At 37.5% G+C, this 19,992-nt stretch overlaps 3 protein-coding genes across 5 annotated transcripts; 1 reads left to right on the top strand and 2 right to left on the bottom strand.

Annotated features, from left to right (window-relative positions):
- Positions 1-455: 455 nt before the first annotated feature.
- Positions 456-4,232, bottom strand: LOC107568175 (uncharacterized protein C1orf159-like). 3 transcript variants are annotated; one of them, XM_016254089.1, is made up of 9 exons: positions 4,157-4,215; positions 3,579-3,658; positions 3,337-3,421; positions 3,062-3,148; positions 2,016-2,057; positions 1,767-1,901; positions 1,533-1,558; positions 1,185-1,215; positions 456-1,023 (listed from the first exon to the last, which is right to left on the bottom strand). In XM_016254089.1, the coding sequence occupies exons 2-9, from the start codon at positions 3,639-3,641 to the stop codon at positions 920-922; spliced, it is 573 nt and encodes a 190-aa protein (XP_016109575.1). In that variant the 5' UTR covers positions 3,642-3,658; positions 4,157-4,215; the 3' UTR covers positions 456-919. The 3 variants fall into 3 exon arrangements, with proteins under 3 accessions (XP_016109575.1, XP_016109577.1, XP_016109576.1); XM_016254091.1 differs by lacking the exon at positions 3,579-3,658 and having other exon boundaries at positions 4,157-4,232; XM_016254090.1 differs by lacking the exons at positions 1,533-1,558; positions 4,157-4,215 and adding an exon at positions 1,334-1,359 and having other exon boundaries at positions 3,579-3,748.
- A 1,282-nt stretch (positions 4,233-5,514) lies between these two features.
- LOC107568199 (coiled-coil domain-containing protein 36-like) lies at positions 5,515-8,349 on the top strand. The gene is made up of 8 exons (XM_016254126.1): positions 5,515-5,570; positions 5,713-5,751; positions 6,031-6,136; positions 6,354-6,505; positions 6,652-6,700; positions 6,813-6,900; positions 7,109-7,206; positions 7,305-8,349. The coding sequence occupies exons 1-8, from the start codon at positions 5,515-5,517 to the stop codon at positions 8,334-8,336; spliced, it is 1,620 nt and encodes a 539-aa protein (XP_016109612.1). The 3' UTR covers positions 8,337-8,349.
- Positions 8,350-8,413: 64 nt separating this feature from the next.
- LOC107568198 (kelch repeat and BTB domain-containing protein 12-like) lies at positions 8,414-12,675 on the bottom strand. The gene is made up of 6 exons (XM_016254125.1): positions 12,363-12,675; positions 10,914-12,103; positions 10,433-10,703; positions 10,066-10,216; positions 9,540-9,737; positions 8,414-9,385 (listed from the first exon to the last, which is right to left on the bottom strand). Exons 2-6 carry the CDS (start codon positions 11,993-11,995, stop codon positions 9,216-9,218), a joined length of 1,872 nt encoding a protein of 623 aa, XP_016109611.1. The 5' UTR covers positions 11,996-12,103; positions 12,363-12,675; the 3' UTR covers positions 8,414-9,215.
- Positions 12,676-19,992: the final 7,317 nt, after the last annotated feature.

Below are 19,992 nucleotides of genomic sequence, written 5' to 3'. Positions count from 1 at the left end.
AAAACTTAGGGTGGGGCAACATCAAGAGTGAGCCATCAAGGTTTTCTGTGGACATTATACAACTCATCATCTCACAACTTTGCTTATATATTGTGTATTAACAGCAAGTTTGCAACTTTAAGGCCTAGCAAATTAGAATTTATCATTATTTACCTGGGAAAAAACTTTGGTGCAAGCCAGAACCCTTTATGTTGAATATAGTGAAGAATGTGCCATTGTTAACAGGTGGACATTTCATGCACACTTATCAGTAGAACATGAATATGCTGTTAACATTGAAACCCAAGACAGGAGTATTTTCAATACTCATACAGGGTATTTTCCAGCATATGTATATGGCATTAATATGTGCTAACGGAATTTGTGGAGATGGTACAGGATTAATAGAAAATATATTATTTGTGTATACAGGAACAAAACAATGATTTCAACCAAATGGTAAATATGCTAATGTCTTTTTTTTTTTTTTTTACTTGATGAGGTTTGAGGAGTTGGTAGTGTGCAAATATGACTAACTCCGGAAGTCTTGTTTTGGATCCTAGTTACAATGTCACAAGATTCAAAAGAACAATATCACACAAAAATACTGGTAATAAATATAAACATTACACAATTCTTTCAAAAACAACTTACTAGACTTAATTATAGCTTAACAATCAAAAATACTCTAGTAGTGCAACACCTGGTCTCTTAAAAAAAAGGAACAATGTATTGTGTGAAAAATATATAAATAGAAATAAATAACTTTTAATGAAAAGAAGAGAGAATTAAAAAGATAAATCCTACATCAAGACATATCACTTCTTCATGTAGCCTACAAAGGAAAGTTTCACCAAAAAAGTAAATCCTATAAGAAAACAGTGCTTTAGGACAGACCCATGTTTTATAAGGGTGCTCATAGCTGGCCCTTGAAGGCTGGTCACACATTGTATACCTTGGTTACTGTCCCTTTTGCCACAGTTGCACTGCTGGATGCTGATGATGCTGATGGCCTCTCCCTCCTAACATATCTTGGCTTGCGAACTGTAGATATAGGAGTAAGAATTAGCTATTTTACTAAACGTTTTTATAATCAGATATTCCCAATTGATGTTTTGAAATTTAGCACAGTTGGAATTAGGATGCACCACCACTTTGGACTATTAAATTCAAAATACAGATTAAGTAGTTCAAATTTCTCCTACCTGAAGATGTAGCTTCTGGAAACATGACAGCCTTGGAGGAAAAATGAAGAAGTTAGTACATTGGTATCCACACAATGCTGTGTTTGTTAATAAAACATCAAACATTTTTGGACAAAAACAAAAAAAGAAATTGATTATAGATGTCTTACTGTCTCACTTGGCTGGAATATAAAAGCTGATAAAAGAAAATTACACAATTTTACAACCCCCCAATAACTTATATCTTGAATATAAACACCACCAGTAATAATAACAACAACAACAACAACAATTAATATATATATATACATACATAAAGTATTCAACACAGTTGGGTAAATAAAGGCAACCAAACCTTTAACGTCTTACTGTCTCACTTGGCTGGAATATAAAAGCTGATAAAAGAAAATTACACAATTTTACAACCCCCCAATAACTTATATCTTGAATATAAACACCACCAGTAATAATAACAACAACAACAACAACAACAATTAATATATATATATACATAAATAAAGTATTCAACACAGTTGGGTAAATAAAGGCAACCAAACCTTTAACTGATTTACATATTTATGGATTATAAATCTTTTTTTTTACCCTTGTTGTGCCTGTAGAAGACACCAGCAAGGCGTTTGGAACGCTTAAGGTAAAAGAAAGATGCAACCGAGAGGATGAGACCCAGGCTGATCAGTAGAGTTCCTAGAAGGACAGAAGCTGCTACACCTGGACCACCTGCCATTACAGACACAATGCACAAAAGATGAGAATACGGAGTGCAAATCAATATAGAAAAAAAGGTTTTAAAGGTGCCCACATAACTATCATTAAACAATGGTAGTAACTTACCAATCACTGAGATTAAAGGTACGAGAATGTGACTAGTCCTTGCTAGAGGGAGAATTGAAAATGAAATTAATAAAAAGATTTAAAAAAAACAAAAAAAAATACATCATAAAAAACCCTTCTAGTAATGCAAGGAATAGTTCACCCAAAAATGAAAATCTGCTGAAAATTGACTTACTGAAAATTACTCTTCCTCCATTAAAAAAGCCCATTCCATTTTCCTCTCATATCAATATCCACCAAATGGACTGTTTTTTTTTTTTTGTAAACAGTGCTTGATCTATTGATATTTCTTTTCTGATTCAGACGAGGTGACTTTTAGAAAGTAATATTATGGAGTCGTATTTTAGCCGGAAGCAACTGTTTGAAAATGTCTTGATGATAGATTTGTTTATTACAAACATGCAGCTTTTCACTTCACACAATGTTAATTGAAGGTCTGGAGTGGTGTGGATTGCTCGTGGATTATAGTGATGTTTTCATCAGTTGTTTTAATCAGCTCATTCTGATGGCACTCATTCACTGCAGAAGATCCATTGGTGAGCAAGTGATGTAATGCTAAATTTCTGCAAATCTGTTCGAATGAAGGAACAAACTCATTTACATCTTGAATGGCCTGAGGGCGAGTACATTTTCAGCAATTTTTCATTTTTTTGGTGAACTATTCCTTTAAAAATCAAATGACTCCTAGTCAAATAACTCCCAAATTGTAGCTTAAACATTTCAATAAATCATGATAGAGGAATGGTGCATGCATGTGCACAAAGTGTGTTTACTTATTAAAATACATTATAAGCAATCTTCTAGACCAGTGGTTCCCAAACCTGTCCTGGAGGCCCCCTTGCCCAGGACAGGTTTTGTATGTCTCCCTTATCTAACACACCTGATTCCACTGATTCGTTAGTAGAGACTGCAAGAACTAAATTGGGTGTGTCTTTATTAGGGAGACATACAAAATGTGCAGGGCAGGGGGGTCCTCCAGGACAGGTTTGGGAACCACTGTTCTAGACTGTACAGATGTTCATTTATGACCATGTCACAGCACTTACTATTGTTAAGTAAAGTTGAATTCCCCTGCTCTGTTAAATCGCAGGACACACAAAATGTTGTACTGTTCTCCTGAACTTGAAGGAGACCTAGAGGAGGATTCAAGGTTACAAAATATATATCAATCATACCAAATGTCCATGTCAATTACATACAACATTTCACAGGAACAAAATCTGCCTTGAAAAATATGAATTTGCTCATGTTGTATTAAAAAGGCACAGTTTTTTGCAGCTCTGTTTAAATTTTACGACATGACATTACTTATGAAACATACCAGGATCACAGTGTGTAATATTCACACAGGTTTCATTCATTCTCTTTATTCTTTCACAACAGTCATTGGCGTTTTCTAGCTGCGCCTGAAACACACACATAATCAAAACACATCAAGAATGGAATCGATCTTAAATTCAGTTTTAGAGCATGGGATTACAGTAACCAATGCATTCCCAATAGTTATGGCTCTCACATACTGAGAGTTGTGTGGAATTATCCCAAAGATTCCTGAAGAGATACCTTGGTCTCTGGCATTTCTAGCACAAAAAGAGCAGCACTGAGGATGTAGTAGACTCTACTCATGATGAGATTAGTTACTCCTGTGGGTTAGATGGAGTCAATATGGATCTGAAACCCATTATGTTTAAGTTCTAAAATGCCTCAACTGGAGGTAAATTGTTTTCGGTTAAACCTAACATGCCATTTTATATATTTAAATAAAAATTTAGGGTGGGGCAACATCAAGAGTGAGCCATCAAGGTTTTCTGTGAACATTATACAACTCATCATCTCACGACTGGCCCCTTTCGAAACGTTTAATTCTACACTGATTTTATTTTATTTTTTTTGGTGGGTGTATATTCTGTAAGAAAGCCCAATTTAACACCAGTTATAAAGACACAGTATAAAAAAGCTACCCCACCAAACAAGTTCTTCAACAGTCTATTTACTGAGCAGCTGGCTAATTACTTTAGCTTGCTGTGTGGATAACTAGGATGTCATGATACCAAACAATCTATAAATAAAACAGAAGCCATGACTCTTTCGTTTACCGACGACATAATTCCAATTTTATGATAATAAACACGTGAACTTACCTGTGAAACGCAAGTTTTAATGTGTCAGAAATCTGTTGGCAACGGGACTTCACTTCCTGATTAATAAACTACACTGCCAAAATACAAGTCTTTTACTGTTGTAGCGTTGCTATTATTAGATAGCGTTTATTATTTCATCATTATTAGAACATTTTAATTATTAATTTATGCGCAGGCTGTGATGCGAATTCCAGTTAGTAACTAATGTATGAAACAGATCTCAGAAGTCAATATCGTTGTAAGATTACAGCTTTTATTTCTCGTTGTGGTATTAAAAGCGTTTTTACTGAAAACATATAGGCGTATTATAGTTTTTTTTTTAATATTTATAAAAATTAATAAATTAATGGACATATGTGAGAAGCAATATCAGAATGAGTTGCTTTACATTTTCTAAGCTCTATGACTTGTATTATGAAGACACTAGCTTTTGTAGTTTTGGTTGTTAGGATACAGTTTAGTCTCAACGACTCGGTTTATGGTGAACCCTGTTTTTATACAGTCTGTGGGTGAACCACACCGCTTTTCTACGCTGAAGGATGGTATTGTAGTTGTGCGATAGTTTAACAAGATCAGTAATCCCTAGAGTAGTGGTGAGATTTTCACAAATCCCCACACTATACCACCGCACTAAGCTTTTAAATGTCACAAGCATATAACTATTAGATTTAGCTACATGAGACACTGTACAATGCCACCATAATGTCATTACAAACACGCAATTTAATAAACTGCAGTGCAACGTGAACTATAGCGTAAATAAATAACAATAAATGTATGCAAAAAATGCATACAAACTAAAATGAAATAAACCTAATTTTTTTTATATATATCATCCATTTATACTAATTTGGTACAAACTACAATATTATTTAGTATTTAAATATTTAAATAGCGCCATCTAGCGATCTTTCTTAGAAATAATGAAGAAACTGTATATGTTTAGCGGCTTCGTGAACTATTTAAATTCTGTAGCCCGGGAAAACCGTAACTGCCAGCATCAGCGAGCGCCAGAATTGATTTACGTTGCTTCAGAATCATTACTGCATATCAAACAAGTAATTTTCTGGTAAGTATCTTTTTTTTAAATGAACTAAATAAGTGTAGCCCGTGAAACGGTGGTTTACTCGCTAGTTTGTCATGAAAACGAGCTCAGCTTTGATGACGGCAGCCGTCTGCGTCGCGCGAGAAAAGTCATTTGTAACACTTGGCGTTCGCTCAGATAAATTCTAGAATATTTTTTAAACAAAAAAATCATTGTTTAAATCAATACACACAGACAAGTGTTTTGCAGTAGTTTTGATTTCATGTTTATTATTTCTAGTGGAAATAAATGCGTTGACATTCAAAGCCTGGATATGAAGCCCAATGTCTGGAATATAAAGGAGATGTTGAGTATCCCCGCAACTTCTGGGTATGTCTCATAATTGAATTCTGTACTAGAGAATTTGTCAGGTAACTTTTACTATTATTTACACTTAACCAATTAATTACCTTGAAATAGGGCCTAGTAACGTAGTGTTTATATTGATGTTTATTCTGCGTTCTGTTTGTAGAGGGATAAAGAATGGTAAGGGACCGGGAACCAGTGACTACTCCAGCTTTTAAAAACCGAAGCAGCACAAACGAAACTTTTACCTGCACAAACCAGCACAAATGAAGCACAAACGAACGAGACTATTTGGGGTGAATTTGGAGTATGTTGGGGGGCTGAGTGACCTCAGAATGACCTATAAATATTCTTTTAATATCTAAAAAACCGAAGCAGCACAAACGAAAATTTTTACAGCACAAACCAGCACAAACGGAGCACAAACGATTGAGACTATTTTGCCGACGTTTTGCGTTGGGTGGGGGGCCAACTTCACGGAGGTCTCCAGCCTGGGTGACTCCCAGTTTCTGTTGGGCTCTGACATTTCACAAGGGTTTACCCAGGAGATGAGTGGACAGAGCAGAGGTTCTCAGCATACCTCACAGGAGGTAAATATTTCAGGCCTAATCTATTTATTTGGTCTGTAGAACATGCCATGTTTGGTTTGGTATAATATAATGAACATGTTCTTGATTGTTTGTTTTTTTCTTGGTCCACAAACCTTTAATAAATGAAAATGAATGTGACATTCTTGTAAACGAGTCTGTAAAATGTAATAATATTTAAAAATTCATATTAATTCCAAATTGTCTAAATCCTCTACAGATTAAGGAAATTATGGTGTCCAGCAGTTATAGTTCTAAGCCGTTTTTGTTCGGTGGTGATGGCAAAATCTCAAGCTTCACTGGTGGCAAATTTGTTGGCATGTTGGACAGATTTGAGGATGAGAAAAGAAAAGCCAAAGAAAAACATGAAAGGTAGTCAGTCTATTCTTGATCCTTGTGCAATGAAAAACTATTCTAACCATCCTGGTGTCTGTTTTTAAATTTCCTATTGTAGTTTTTCCACGTAGCTATGGTTCTGTCCTGACATATTGTTTAATATAATTTTTTCCCCGTTTTAGGGAAATTCTCACTCATGGAATTCTACAATTGCAGGAATCTCTGGAAAATGTAAGTATTGTACTTAAGGCACTCGTGCATATTTAACACATTTAGAATGTCTATATCGCACAAAGTTATGGGTTTAATACTACTGGACTTTGACTTACATTTTCCCTTTTAGAGCAGAGAGACTTTGTTAAATCGCATTGATGGAAGTAATGACATAACCAAAGTTATAGTGGAGAAAATGGATACTTTTTCAAAAACAAGTATGTTTTTGTTTGTATGTTTTGCTTATTCTTTTAACTAAATGCAGATGGTTCTTAACAGTTAGCCCATGCTGGCACCCTACATTCCACAAATACCATATCATCAAAGATAATTATTGATCAGATAATAGCAGATACATATTTTAAATGTATTTTCAATGTTGTAGCTGTTATTTATAAGCCTAAGACATTATGTTGTCTGTTGCAGTTAAAGGTTATTTAAACAGTGTGAATGAAGGTATAACATGTCAGTTTGAGACTCTGCAGAGCCAAACACAAAAAGAAATGGCAGACAGGGAAGCCAAGGTAAGGACTGCATATGCGGTATAACAGATGCAAAGCTAATACTAATGTATTTTATACTGCCATTGGTAATAAAGCTACATTTATTTTCTATTAAATAGAGCAGTCTGGCTGCAAGAGAGTTGAGTTTAAGCATGTTTAACCTCCAACGGGATCTGGAACATCTGAAAGCAGAGCAGAGCAAGGAGCAGGGTATGCTGGGAAAAATTCTGTCTCAGCTTAGCACTTTGATTTCTATTCACAAGCCGATGACAGGACCTGGCTCTGATAGAATGATTGACAGTGAGGTCCAGACATCACCTGGTTTGTTAGAGAGGTTCTGTGTCATGTCAGCTGAAAAACACCACGAGAGCCAGATGATATGCAACAGGCCTGTCATTTATTCAGGAAAAGCAGTAGAACAGAACCAGTGTCCACTTACAACACAGAAGTCACAAAACAGAAATTCACATGCTCTGCCTGTAGAAAGACAACAGACAGCAGTCACAGATGAGGATTCCCCTGATGCTTCGCAGAGATTATGGTGCAAACAATTAGTTGAGACCAGACCTTCAAGCCCACATGTGGATGTTCAATCCACTGCATCCATAGAGGACCATGGAGGACAGTATGTAGATAGACATCTGGAGGCTGAAAACCCGTTGTATGTGAGAGATAACCGATTTGTCACTGATGCGATGCCACCACTGAAAGTACCTAGGAGGCGCCAAAAACCACTGAATTATAGGGGGGAAAAGAAAGCCTTGGTTCTCCCACAAAGACAGCTGGTGAGAAAAAACGGAGCGATGAAGTTCTCAAAGGACAGCCAGCAGAATGTAGACCTTCAGTGTGAACAAAAAGACAGAGTACCTTTGGATTCTCTTTGTGACAACTGGGAAATGACCAACAAGTCTGCTGCAGAGAATCACTTAAAACTACAGCAGCAAGCCACTGTAGCACCAATCAGTAGGTGTGTAGGTGAACAACCACTAAACCCCTTCAGTTTGTGGTCTGAAGACATAGACAGCTCCCAAATGATGGTGGAATACAAGATGGCTGAATGGGAAAATGTGGTGCCTGAATCTAAAATGAGTGTCATAGAAGGAGAAGGTGGCCTCTGGCAGCTCTTTGACTTTACTAATGACTCAGACTAAGATGCGGAATTCTTCAATATTGTATTCTTACTATGCTTACATTTGATAAATTGTTTGGAGTATCTATGTTCATTTAAAAAAATTAATTGAATTGTGAACAAGCAAACCTGGTTCTCTAACCACTTTCCTTGCTATAGACATCTGTTCTTCTTCTGTTGTTTTGCCTTGTTAATTCTTTTTGAAGTATGGATATTATAAAAACTTAAAGACAAACAGGCAGACTTTACTACATCTAAAAGTATTTTGTTCTATTTTACTTGTACCGTATGACTCCAACGCATTAACATTCAAGCACATTCTGTAATTTTGGCATGTCATATTCGAGAAATTTGTGCATTATTTGATTTAGCCTTGAAAATATTTTAGACAATCTCAATGTGACATCAACAGGTATAAAATAGTTTTAAAAGATATTCAACTTTGTTTTCAGTTGGAACTTGACATAGATTTAGTTGGTGTTAAGTTTGACAAATTAACATGTTTAGCAAATTTCATCGACTGCTTAAAGTTACAGTACATGTACTGTATTGTGCAACTCTGCAATACATTTTTACTTTGCTAGTAAATAAAATCATATTTTAGCACAGCATCTTGCAGTGTTACTTAATCTGAGCTGTAAATGATGTGAGAGTTTCTCATATCCTTCGGCATGTATCTAAACTCATACTATATACCTCAGCTATTGGTAATATTATCTGAAATCCAAAAATGTAAAGCGTTTCAAAGTTACAATCACTAAAGTACTTACAGTATTGTAAATCAAAAAAATTTTCATAACTATTAAAGAAAGCCATCCTCTTCAGTTTTCTGATTGTTCTGTTTTGTGAATGAAAAAAAACATTTTTTTTTGGTATGAGAAATCACTGTTGGATAGTGTTGTCATTCCTCTACCAAGTCAGCAGGAGGGGGCACGAGTCCACGAGGATTCAGATTTGCCACCAAACACACATCGTAACTGTCGTGCATCAGCACCTGCTTTGCCACCACAGTCCATACATTTTCCCAGGGATCCAACTGCAGGATGTCTTTAGTGATGGTATCGTGACGATCTTGGAAAAGAGTGGAGTACTTAGTGTTGTCTAATATGTTTAATTAAATGTAAATGGGTGTTGAATTGAATTTTGTGATTGCATGACTTTAACTTCAAGTTGAAGGCTGAAGTAAGTGGACTGATATTGATATTACAATATTTACGTATTTTACCTGCTCCTTTGTAGTATCCACAGACATAAAGTTTTCCGTCAACAACACCAGCATTTGATGCATTGCTGCGAAGTGATAGGAGAGGCCATGGTAAAGGAGGACCGTCCCTCCAGAAATCCCCATCAGGGTTGTAGATCTCCACTACATTAAGGCAGTGACGTGATTGGCCACGATCCACACCTTCACACCCAATACCACCTGCAGGAGGAGACATTGAAATTCATTCATGGGCTATGCCTAGGTTTTGATATTACTTTTTTCCTTGAGGTGAACAAACATGGAAAATTGAAACAAGCAACATTTTTGAAGAATGACATCAAGTAAACACATAGGTGACATTATGCTTTCATGAAAGTTAGTGAACCACTGTAATAATGATGACTACTGTCATAAGCTTCTTGTGATAAGCTGTATTAAGTTAATCCACAGGTCTCACTCTATGGAAATATTAACCCATAATCACAAAAACTGATACTTTCAAATAACATGAGTTGTCACAATTTACTCATCCTGTTAACATTCTCACCAAGTACATAGATTTCCCCATTGAGTGCAACTGCACTGCAACGGTATTTTGAATATTTCATAGGGCCAAGTTCACTCCACTTGTTGGTTTCTGGGTCATATTCAAGCAGGCGATTACTCATTCGGTCAGGCTCGTCATCTGTGCGGTATGACTGTCGTTCATGAGACATGGCAGAACAGGTGCATTAGAGGGAAAGAGAGAAGGCAATAAACAGACAGTTACTGTGATCCTCACCTTGTTTTTATTTTCCAAATTATAGTGATTTATATTGTTTGCACCATTGATGTTGCATTCTCATGACTCTTGTGCAATATATTTGCAGATAGTACCATAAAGATGACAAATTTGCTCTGTTTTGGAATATTACCTGTGGCGTCCGTCCCCCGAGCACATACAGGTGGCCCTTCATCCGAACTACGCTGTGATAGGCCAGGGGCATGGGCAGAGGGGCAGCGCTACGCCATGGTCCACCCTGTAGAGACCAGCGCTCAACACTGTTGGTGATGAGGAACTGGTTCTTCAGCTTCATTTGACCCCCAATCAGATAGAGGTTTTCTCTCAAAGAGCTCAATGCGTAAGAATCACGATACTCTGCTGAGCTCAAGTGTTTCCAGGATCCTTGAGCTTCCTTGTTGTACCTGAAAGGGACATAACAAATATGAGATACTTGAATTGTAATTTTTATTGTCTGTAATAATGTGATTGATTTAATCTCATTTTAGTTTTAAATTCTAATCTTAATTTTAGGTACCCATGTCTAAAGAACAGATTAGTTTAAGGTTTAGCTGCATATATTTGATGTTGAAAACATATTATATAATTGTCATTTTCTCCTGCCAAAGCCTCACATGAAAATCTCGACATTTCTGTCTTTCTGTCTTGACATCCTTCTTGCTCCGAGCTCTCCTGCAACAATAATGTAATTCCTCTCAGTCACCACCCCAGCAAAGACATATCCAAGCGCATCACCATATCGTGGGGAGGTGATGAAAATAGTTCGGCCTGTTGTGGGAGCATAACAGAAGCTACGCTCTGTATAGCTTCCATAACGTGAGCGAATGCCTCCACCATCATTACCAATGCAGAGCAGGAGGTCTGTGGTCTCCATGCCATAGCGCAGCTTCAGTCGACGGGGTGGAGCATCTGAATCCAAGCTTGCTACTTCAGTGGCCTCTTCCATTATCTGAAGACATTCGGCATCAGCTAGAAGTGCCGTGTTCCGTTTCACCATCCCCTTCAAGTAATCTGAACCCACCAGTGGAAGACGTACCTTCTTTAAGAGCTCTGGAAGGTGCCTGGCCCGGTTCTCTTCCTCTGGCCCTATACCCCCCGGACAATACTTCACCCAGCGCATCACCACATCCAAAATACTCTCTTCCCTTGAAACATTAAGGTCATCTGAGCCCAATAACCCCCCTAGCTGGTGTGCCTCCAACTCCAGTACTTCCTCCCCAAGGCACACTTCAGTGAAGTGCTGCCGCAGATAGCGCTGAGCCTGGTCGGCCAACTCTTCTGCCCCTAGATCGCGAGCATAATAATAGATGCCCAGGCAATTGGAAGCATCCATGTTGTCAATCATGTAGATCTGACAACGTCTGAAAACTTCATCTATCTGTAGAAGAAAAGCAGCAACAGAGATTCCCTGCACATTGGCTGCAGTGAGTGGAAGATTGGAGCTGTACATGTATTCCAGCAGAAGGGCCAGGCTTGGGGCCGGCATGTCTCTTAACACCACCTGACGGTTGGTGCACTCTCGCAGGCCACAGGTGAACATTACGCGGAAGTAGGGGCTAAAGGCAGAAAGCACCGCCCGGTGGCATGGGAAGCTAACACCTTCAGCAACTAGAACCACATCTGTTAACTGCTCAGCATCCCGCATTCGATTTAGCTGTTCCAACAGCGTCAAACCATGCCTGGCTCTCAGATCCATTTTGTTTTTTGGTCTCTTGACAGCTTAAAACTTAGAGAAGTGTTAGAGAAGAGAAGTGTAGCCTAAATACATCCTGGAGATCCTTCAGAAGTGTCAAGGAACTTGTATCTGAAGAGATTTAAAAAATATATTAGCTTATGCAGCTAAATGACAACTGGCAGGAACATACTAGTGCACCCTTTAATGAAAAGTCCACAGAATCTTATTGAAAGTTAATTTTGATGCACCAATAATTTGATCTTGCTCTAAGGGTCAGTGCTAAACAGGTCAATGCTCCGACATGTCAAAAGAAGGCAGTTATTGTTGTATCAGTCACATTATTGGCAACAAGCTGCATTATATTAGCACATGCATCGGTGAATCGTACCAGATCTCCGGCTTCCTGTGGTGTCTGCCTTCAGGCAACAATTCGTCCATTACCCACAGTCGACACAAACACGCTGGCTGCCTTGTGTCTGACAGTAAACACTGCTCAAACTTCCATGCCCATTCCAGCCAAGCAACAGTGCTAATTATAGACCATGATTTGTCAAACTACCGAAGGGGGAAAACAAGAAAAAAATATTCAACAAGCATTCTTGAACACTGAACATTACTTGTTATTACAGTATGTTTAGAAAGTTTTATATATCTCTATATATATATATTGTCATTTTGCTTAGTTTCTTTGCAATGCTTATGTTTTGGTATTTCTGGCATGAAATCGGGGGAAAGGCCCTCAGTACATGTGAGCTGAGGTCAAATTTCACCCCATCATGCTCTTAAAGTGACTACACAATCTATGTGTAAGCATTTGTTCCTTAATGCAGCTTCTTAACAATAACTTGATGCAATTATAGCTATTTCTGAATACATAAGTATTATCCTATTATTGATTAAGCAAAACTATGTGATTTAATTATTATTTCTTAATATTGCACAATATTAAACACATTTTATTTATTTGTAAATAAAAGTATAGTTTTTTTTGGGGGAGGGGGGGTGAATTTGCCTTTGAATTCTATAATGTGCAATGTTTTTTCCAACATGTGACATTTACATTTTTTGTGAGGATATAAAGACTTTTAAAGAGTCCCCCCCCCCATTTTCCATTGAGCTCATATTATGCCAACTCCAAACAAATTGATTTCTTAACATAGCTCCCCAATGTTTATTTGTGAATATAAATGTAGGAACATAAGTGTAATCGGTACAAGTCAGAGGCCTAAACTTAAGTCTACTTGATTATTAATTAATATATTAACCACAGAGGACAGAAGTTAAACCTTTTACCCCAACCCATGCCATTTATTTTAAGCCCTTTTAAGGACCACTTAATGTGTTGCAAAATTACAGGATGAATGACGTCAAAACATCTCTTACTGTCCTTTTCTCTCTCTTTTTTTTTTAAAGTCATCAATTCATAATATGCTGCACATCACGATGGAATTTTCTACCGGAACAGAAAAGTTTTCCACTGCAGTTCACCAGTCCAAAAACTAATGACTAATGAACACAGGAGGAAAGCCTGAGTCAGCATTTGCACTAAAATAAGACAGTAGTTGAAAGATAGAACTTTAATGGATAGATACTGAAATTGTGTCTATCCATTAAAATTATTATACACTATTATTTGTTCTTAAGTTAATTATTGGTAGAAAGCACATTCTCTTTTTTATACAAACCAACTCCATTATCTTCCCTTTTAAATAACCCTCAGAGGTTTAGAGGTAAATCATAGATGACTTGCAGAAAGTCTTATGAAGTTTTATCAAGACTGAGGTCAGTGTAATTGTGTGGTTTGTAATTAAGTCTTGACAAAGACTATTTAAATAGCTATATAGCACAAAATAGAAAAAATGGACTCAGGACATGCAGAGTATCATACAGAGAGGTTATAGATGAACAGAGGCTGAAAGAGCGATCTCAGAGAATGGACTCTTCCCAGACCAATCTTCCCATCACTTGTCGGCTGAAGAAATCACTCAGGTAGGATACAGCCATTAAAGCGAGATGTTTTGTTGAGAAAAATTAGGCAGCATTATGATTTCAATCTGTTTATTTTTCCTTTCTTTCTATACCAGCTGTTCTACACCCAGACTGAAACGTAGCATAGTTGGACTCTTGCCTGTTCGGTCCTGGTTGCCCCGTTACTCCATCTGGGATTATGGCATGCCAGACCTTATCTCTGGCATCAGTGTGGGCATCATGCACCTTCCACAAGGTAAAGCATGTTTCTGTACTTTTTAATGAGCTACAATATAATCTTCGTTTGTGGGTGTTTTAAGACATTGTGTTTGTGCGTTTTAGGAATGGCCTATGCTTTGCTGGCCTCATTGCCTCCAGTATTTGGACTCTATACATCCCTCTATCCTCCATTAATTTATTTTATTTTTGGGACCTCCAGATATATATCTATTGATGAGATCATTTATCTTTAAACATGGCTGAAAATGATTAAATCCGTTGATCTGATTTAGCCAAAATGCATTGTTTTCTGTCTGTTTTCTTATTTTTGATGCTCATAATGCTTTGACTTTTAATGTTTTTATGTGTTTGTGTACACATAGGCACATTTACTATCCTCAGTATTATGATTGGTAGTGTGACAGAGAGACTGGCCCCTGATTCAGAATTCCTTATTTACAATGGCACTAATGTGACCAAGACTAGAAGTAGCTGAAAAAAATCCCATAATAATAATAAAATTGCATAGCAATGTGACAAAAAAATATATAACTCCTAGGCATTGTGCTGATGACTTTCGCATAAGCAAGCACCACTCATATTTTCTTCAAAAATGTAAACATCTAGTTTAACATTAATATTTTTGTGTTTGTAGTTGATATGGTTGGTGACATGTGTCCACTGTGGTCTTCAATTTGGATATGGGTCTGGGTGCCTCCATGGGTTTTGCTCTACTCACTGTTATCTTCAGAACTCAATGGTTGGAGTCTTTCCCTGCTTCTAATCTTTCAGCAGTGATTCTCACTTCTGTCACCTGTTCTATTCTCTTACTGCATCAAGTCTGAACTTATCTCATGACTTCTTTGTTTCTCTCAGGCCCATTTACTCACTGCTGGGACACCTCCGTGGCACTGAGCTGTCTCTAGATATGGAAACACACAAGGAGGTTGTCACGAATCCGGTCCATGAACTTTCCTTTTCATTGACTCTCGCACCACACAAACTGTTGCATAGCACCCCGGACTACATTTCCCATCATGCATTGCACTGATTGCACTCAGCACGAATTGCACACACCTGTTTACACTGATTGCACCCAGCTGTTTCATATCACTCCCTCACTATTTAACACTCACTCTGATCCCTTCCCTCTGCCGAGTATTATTTCAGCATTTATCACTCTCCTAGAGATAGCTACCTTATGGAGAGGTGAGGATTACATTTATATTTATTCGTTTATCAGACAGGACTGAACTGAAATGTTGAACTGTGTGCCATTTTTAATGATTTTTCCATTTATTGCATTAAAATTTATGTTTATTGAAACAATCACATTCCCACTATAACTACAGAAATATCAGGACTGTTTTCATAGCAAATTAGCCTTCATTATGCCTATGTGACTTTTTGTAATCAATGTATTGATTGACTGCCTAACCCTATCTGCAGTATCACAAATGTGTTTTGCAGGTGAGGGAGGTACTTCGCTAATGCTGAACTTTATCTTGAGGCCCTTAAAAAAAGGTAAACATTTTTAATTTGAGCTTGGTAACCATAGAGTATTTCTTTTTCATCTTTTTTTCAGTACTTTGGAATGTCTTAGAACAGTGGTTTTCAATCAGGGGCCTTCTATCCAAGGTGACTTAAAGATATTTATAAGAAGACAAAACAAGCATTAAAATAAACAAAAAAATGTTAGATTTTTATTTTAAATTACCCTTCAAAAAGGTTTGTTTCCTTTGAAGAAAATTACTTGGAAGGTTGGAAAACCTGGATATATGAGGTAGTCAAATTTTTAAAAGCATAATTTCTAGACTATCTAGAAAAATCATGTAAATGAATAAAATGTTACAATACCATGGGCATTTTTATAATGGATATACATTTTACTAGTTACGCCAAGCTCTAAAATATTTTGTCATGTGTAAATTGCGAGTAAAAAATGTAACTACTGGAATCCCGAACTTTATTTTAATTTGTTTTGTTGTTGTTGTTGTTATTATTATTATTATATATTTTTTTTAATTTACAGAAACAAAGAGTTGCCATAGATTGAAATGGCTAGCGGTCATAGTTTCGAATATTGTTGTGGACGATGGGGGCCTTTAGACTCAGAAAGGTTGAGAACTGCTGTCTTTGAAGATATACCTATATTTTCATTAATGCATATTAATTGCTGATGTTTACGCAAAGAGTGGCCTGGACATCGGGAAAATGCTCACCTATAAATGGAGACAGGAGGCCAAGCGGAGACGCAGAGAGGAGAGCAGAGCGAAGAACCCAAAGAGAGACTAAAAGACAGGTAGATGATCTCTGCTAACCATTTCCATATTATGAACGGCTACATTCGCATAGCTAAGGTAGCTAGGCCTGATCCTGTACTATTATATATGCTCGGTTCCAAAACCAGCTGCCCACAGAGATAAGATACCTTGTTTTGTCCAAATTTTAAGGCAGCTTCACCTTTGTGGAGAAGGCCATTTCAGAATGCATTCTGATGAACTGATATGTGAAAACATATATTTATAAAATGTTATTTTATTTAAAAAAGATTAAATAATGAAAAATATTGATAAAAATAGTTGTGTAATTACAAATGGATTATTTTACAAAATATTTGTGTGTGTGCTGTGTATATTTATGATTACTAGAGTATCACACCAACTTAGCAAACTTTATTGAAATCAATTGTTAGTGTGTGCCAATGTGAAGGTTCCCAAAACAGTCACTTATAAAATAATAATTCTATGTAGGCAGCAAGCAAGGCAACATGTCTAATGTCAAATACTTGCAGCATAGATAATTTCTCAACTCTGGGAACTGTCTCTTTCATTCTTTCTTTACAGAAAATAGCTTTCAGGGAAGCCTCTCAGCGATCCAAAAAAGCTGTATTTTCAGTGGAAGAGGAAGCAGGGCAGTTGAGGGAAACAAATGGAGACATATACAGAGAGGTAGAGCTTGGCTGGAGTGAGTGGGAAAACAGTACCGTGTTCGTAATACCGGAGACAGCGAGGCCATCACATCTGGATGCACCTTAAGGGTACTGATCCTGACACCGCCACCCTGGGGTCAGTGTCAGATCTACATGATGGGGACACCAGCACTCTAGACTCCAGCAGCGAAGACACTTTAAAGGTCCCATGGCATGAACATTTCACTTTATGAGGTTTTTTTTAAATATTAATACGAGTTCCCCCAGCCTGCCTATGGTCCCCCAGTGGCTAGAAATGGCAATAGGTGTAAACTGAGCCCTGGGTATCCTGCTTCGCCTTTGAGAAAATGAAAGCTCAGATGGCCCAAAAGGGAATAAATCTGTTTGCAAAATGTTAAAATAGAAAATACAAGTCTTTTTTGTCCTAATTTTTAAATTTGGTCATTTTAATTTATTTGACAAAGTGATTCTGTGCATTTTAACAGCAACAATGTGATTCAATTCCAACAAATAAAATAAGTTAACTTCAGTCAATCTTTGGATGCACTGCAATTAACAAAGAAAACATTACAAAATAAATGACTGAAATCAAAATGAATCATGCAAGTTTTACATGCTTCTTTTCAGGAATATCTGAGAGGGAACAAGTGTAAGAAACATCCTGGCAGAGATGGAGGCTGACTAGATGTTACATAAGTTAAAACTCTTAATAATTTTTTGTTAATAGTTATGATTAAAACTAACCTGTAGTCCATTGACAGAAAAAGTCACTACTGAGTGTCCCTGCAGATAACTTTCCTCAAGTGTTTGGTAATTTAGATGTCAGTTTAAATGTCACTTGAGCAGAAAGCAATAACATACATTTTTTCCACACTCTTTGGCCAGTACACACTATATTCTCCAGCAATTGTGAAGTTGCTTTTGCACTGAGAGCAGTTTACTTGCTGCAAGTCGCCAAAATCGCTAGACAAAACACCTACAGGGAAGAGCTACACATCGTATGCACTTCAATTTACTAGCACTGCATTAACGATTATCTGCAGTGTGTACGGCCTTTGGAAAGTACAGTAGAGTGTCATTCTGTATGTAAACAAAGTTGCCGAATATGGCTGCATTCTAATGAAAAAATCAATAATTGCCTTCAAATATCTACATTAGGAACCGTAGCATTGTCTTTCACAATTGCATAATGCTCAGGCTGCTTATCCCTGAATCCAACCCAACAAAAATTCCAGCTCTGACACTGGGACCGCTGGAGGTTGAGTAAAGCTCATTCAATTCTGAAAACGAGGAAATGTTGGTAGGGCTACAATTCTTTAGTGTGCATGTAGGGAAGAGCGAACCAAACATACAGTACAAAGTACGAGTGTATTTTTGTGTTTGTTGGTATGAGGTCAGTGCAGTGTAGAGTAGCGCTTGTTGTTTGTCATTTCTCCGCTCACAAATGCAGACATGATTTTAAGTTTACGTGGCGCGATGCAACACAACGCATAAAAAGACGGTATAAGTCATTATAATCCGTAATTATGTCCCCACTGGATGCAACAAGTGCCTCATTTATAATGGGTTTTAATGTTTTTGTCTCGTTGCTAGGGATGGGTGGATCGAACCTTAAGTTTCGATACTGATGTTGTATCAAAAGGATCGAACCTCACATAACAATATCGATCCTAAAGTGCATTTTTTTAACCATTAATTTTAGTTATTTATCAAGAAATTCGGTGCATAAAAAAGCTTCCAAGTATATTAGCGAATAATTGTGTTGGATAGAACCATTTCTCCTGCTCATCGGAACACACGCAAATTATGAAAGACAGAACAAATCAATCACAGACAGCGTTCGCTGCTGACGCATAGCTCAGAGTGCTTGTTCAAATAGGGCTGCATTTCCCAAAAGCATCAGAAGCATAAGTAGATCTTAAAGGGGTCATATGATGTGATTTCAATTTTTCCTTTCTCTTTGGAGTGTTACAAGCTCTTGGTGCATAAAGAAGATCTGTAAAGTTGCAAAGACTAAAGTCTCAAAGCCAAAGAGATATTCTTTATAAAAGTTAAGAGTCAGCCACACCAACCTAAAATGCCTCGTTCTAACACGCCCCCACATATCTACATCACTATGTGGGAAGATTTGCATAACGCCGCCCAAATGTTCCCGCAAAGAAAGAAGGCGTAACTTTTATTCCGTGAATGCGCTGTGTGATTTGTTGTGAAAGCGAAACTACTTTGTTTGGTCTTCCAAAAGAGGATGATATCTGTTTTGTCATGCCTGGAGCTGATCCATGCTGGTTGCTGAGGAAATACTACATATAATACTAATACAGCCCGCAGCCTCTTCTCACTCAGCCCGCCGCCTCTTCTCGAAAAAGGCCGTGGTTGACGCTGTGTTTTGTTGTGAAAGCGAAACTACTTTATGCCGGCTGTTCTGACTCAAAGACTGTAAGTACGTTTTTTATATTTAAAGAGTTTTTATATTTTATATATTTAAAGCAAGTTTTTGGGGCAGTGTAGAGTAGGGCTTGTTGTTTGTCATTTCTCCGATCACAAATGCAGACATGGTTTTATGTTTACGCGGCGCGATGCAACGCAGCGCGTAAAAAGACAGTATAAGTCATTATAATCCATAATTATGTCCCCACTGGATGCAACAAATGCCTCGTTTATAATGAGTTTTCATGTTTTTGAATCATCGCTCCGGCCTGACAGGGCATCATCACAATGTGGTGAGGGGCGTAACATTTCCGTCACATGCTTGAGGAATTCGGCCAATCACAACGCACTGGATAGCTGGCCAATCACTGCACACCTCGTTTTCAGACCGATGAGCTTTGTAAAAATCAACGCGTTTCATAAAGGCGGGGCATAGAGGAGCAACAATAATGTACAGTATGTGGAAAATAAT

This window comes from Sinocyclocheilus grahami, unplaced genomic scaffold, assembly GCF_001515645.1.
Source record: "Sinocyclocheilus grahami isolate Dianchi unplaced genomic scaffold, SAMN03320097.WGS_v1.1 scaffold1224.1, whole genome shotgun sequence".
Lineage (NCBI taxonomy): Eukaryota > Metazoa > Chordata > Actinopteri > Cypriniformes > Cyprinidae > Sinocyclocheilus > Sinocyclocheilus grahami.
Note: the sequence above shows the minus strand (reverse complement) of the source record. Positions and strands in the feature narration are given on the sequence as shown.

Excerpts from the sequence above, each read along its gene's own strand:
- LOC107568199 (XM_016254126.1), top strand. The coding sequence starts at position 5,515 with ATGAAGCCCAATGTCTGGAATATAAAGGAGATGTTGAGTATCCCCGCA. Across the intron at positions 6,137-6,353 it reads CTCAGCATACCTCACAGGAG|ATTAAGGAAATTATGGTGTC; the intron begins GTAAATATTTCA and ends AATCCTCTACAG. Across the intron at positions 6,701-6,812 it reads TGCAGGAATCTCTGGAAAAT|AGCAGAGAGACTTTGTTAAA; the intron begins GTAAGTATTGTA and ends TTTCCCTTTTAG.
- LOC107568198 (XM_016254125.1), bottom strand. The coding sequence starts at position 11,995 with ATGGATCTGAGAGCCAGGCATGGTTTGACGCTGTTGGAACAGCTAAAT. Across the intron at positions 10,704-10,913 it reads AGAAATGTCGAGATTTTCAT|GTACAACAAGGAAGCTCAAG; the intron begins GTGAGGCTTTGG and ends TGTCCCTTTCAG. Across the intron at positions 10,217-10,432 it reads TCGGGGGACGGACGCCACAG|TCATACCGCACAGATGACGA; the intron begins GTAATATTCCAA and ends CATGAACGACAG.
- LOC107568175 (XM_016254089.1), bottom strand. The coding sequence starts at position 3,641 with ATGAGTAGAGTCTACTACATCCTCAGTGCTGCTCTTTTTGTGCTAGAA. Across the intron at positions 2,058-3,061 it reads TTCAACTTTACTTAACAATA|CAAGGACTAGTCACATTCTC; the intron begins GTAAGTGCTGTG and ends TTCTCCCTCTAG. Across the intron at positions 1,559-1,766 it reads CTTCTACAGGCACAACAAGG|CTTTTATATTCCAGCCAAGT; the intron begins GTAAAAAAAAAG and ends TTCTTTTATCAG.